This window comes from Tursiops truncatus, chromosome 6 (assembly GCF_011762595.2).
Source record: "Tursiops truncatus isolate mTurTru1 chromosome 6, mTurTru1.mat.Y, whole genome shotgun sequence".
NCBI classification, from domain to species: Eukaryota; Metazoa; Chordata; class Mammalia; order Artiodactyla; family Delphinidae; genus Tursiops; species Tursiops truncatus.
The window spans coordinates 93,477,381-93,479,464 of NC_047039.1; the positions used below are offsets into that span (position 1 = coordinate 93,477,381).

Genomic DNA, 2,084 nt, shown 5'->3' on the forward strand with positions numbered 1-2,084 from the left:
AAATAAAGAAATTGGTTGAAAGCTATAAATTTATTAGTTTACCGGATGGCTGCTGTAAACAAAAGGTACAAAATAACAGGAACCCATGACTTTGTGAAGTCAATCATCCAATGAAGAAAAAAAGACAAACACACATAAAAAAAAGACCTAATTAGTGTATGGGTGGTATACTAGCATAGAAATGCATACAATTTGTGCAAGTATCTAGGTGCTTAGAAAAGCAAGGTTGACAGCTGAGCAAATCAAGTAGGCATTGCTGCCTTATTCAGGGAGTCAAGAGTTTTAATGAGGAGTTTTGAATGAGGAAGGGTAATTAGGGAGCCACTCAGTGTGTAGAACAAGCTCTGGCAAAGAAGTCCAAAGGATAAGGGTTGCAGTTCTGGTCCTACAGCTGTGACCTGTGAGCAAGTCTTTTAATTTTTCATTGATTCTGTTTCACTGATTCTGTTTTCTCGCTTAAGTAACCAAGGCCAATGTCTATTGTTTCTTTGTTTCTTTATGCTCTCACCTCATTCTGGAAAGGATTTAAGGCAGAAATGATAGACAAGTTTCTTCTGCACCAACATTCACTGACTCTAAATTCATACAAGTTTCCTTCTGGAGCAAATGTGTGTTGACCCTATAGCCCCAAACTTCTCACAAGCATAAGACAGAAAAGACAGAAATTACTACTAAATGCAAATTGGAACCTATTATCGCCCATACACAATCACTCTGTATACACCTATCTCACAGCTGTAAGATGAAAGAACTCAAGTTCAAGTCAGTGTTCTAAGGGTGAGTGTATTGTCTTGAATCTCTCTGGTGAGTTCTGCCAGGAGCATACCCCTGGTGAAACCGCAGGCCCCCAGTCAGAGATTTTCCTGTATTTGCTGCAAGTATATTTGGCCCAGCACTTTTTCACAGCATCTTTGACTTCCTTGTTTCATAAACTGTAAGTTATGGGGTTCAGCGTAGGTGTAAGAACTCCATAAAGCAACGAGATGATTTTATCTATTTCTTGTGAGCCTGACGAAGAAGGCTTTAGGTACATGGAGAGTGAAGCCCCATAATACAAGAATACCACAGTTGAGTGAGCACCCCAGGTAGAAAGAGCTTTGTTTCTTCCCTCTGCTGAGCTGATTCTCAGAATAGTGGAAAGGATGACGACATAAGAGATGCAAATTAAGAGCATTGGAACAGGCAGAAGGAGCACGCTGACCACCAGCATGATCGTGTCCATGACCAATGACCTTGTACAAGCTAGCTTCAGCACTGCCAGAATTTCACACTTGAAGTGATGGATGAAATTCCCAGAGGGGTATCTGCAGGGCGAAGCTGGTTTCCAGCAGGGCTATCAGAGAGCCCATCACCCAGGAGACAGTGGCCATCTGCACACAGACCTGCCTGTTCATGATGATGGGGTATCTCAGCGGCTTGCAAATGGCCACGTAATAGTCATACGCCATCACAGCCAGGAGCAGGCATTGCTCCTGGAGCCCAGAGCAAGGGACAGATACATCTGTACAGCACACCCAGAAAAGATGATGGTTTTCTGGGATGACAGCAAGTTCACCAGCAAAGTGGGAACAGAAGCAGATGTGTAACAAATATCCATGAAAGAGAGATTTCCAAGGAACAAGTACATGGGAGTTTGAAGGCATGAATCTAGGACAGTGATTAAAATAAGAGTGCTGTTGCCCAAGAGGGTTATCAGACACATTACAAGGCTGAAGACGAAGAGAACAATCTCTAACTTTGGGTATCTAGAAAAACCTTCCAGGAAAAAAAACCTCCAACTGGTGAGATTTTCACCTTGCATTTGCTTCCTTTTACCTGTAGTTATTCTAATATTATTCTATTCATTTCATCTGAGGACACAAAGAGAGGGATAAAGTATAATGTTCACTGAGTTAAGAAAACACTTTCGAACTTATTCTCGCTATTATAAGCACAGTTTTACCATAAGAAATCACAGGACAATGTATCTATCAATCTAAGAGGAGGGGAAACAGGTTTGGCCTGTGTCCCTCAGCGGTGGGTCGGCGACTTACAGACGAACCAACTAGAGCTCAGCCAGTTTGATGCTGGGTCTGAAAAGCAGA

The 2,084-nt window shown here is 42.2% G+C and overlaps 1 protein-coding gene across 1 annotated transcript; it reads right to left on the bottom strand.

Moving 5' to 3' along the window:
* Positions 1–851: 851 nt before the first annotated feature.
* Positions 852–1,801, bottom strand: OR2K2 (olfactory receptor family 2 subfamily K member 2). The gene is given in 4 exon segments (XM_019946400.2): positions 852–895; positions 898–1,295; positions 1,297–1,472; positions 1,475–1,801. Coding segments are annotated over 4 exon segments (945 nt in total).
* Between the last annotated feature and the right edge of the window lie 283 nt (positions 1,802–2,084).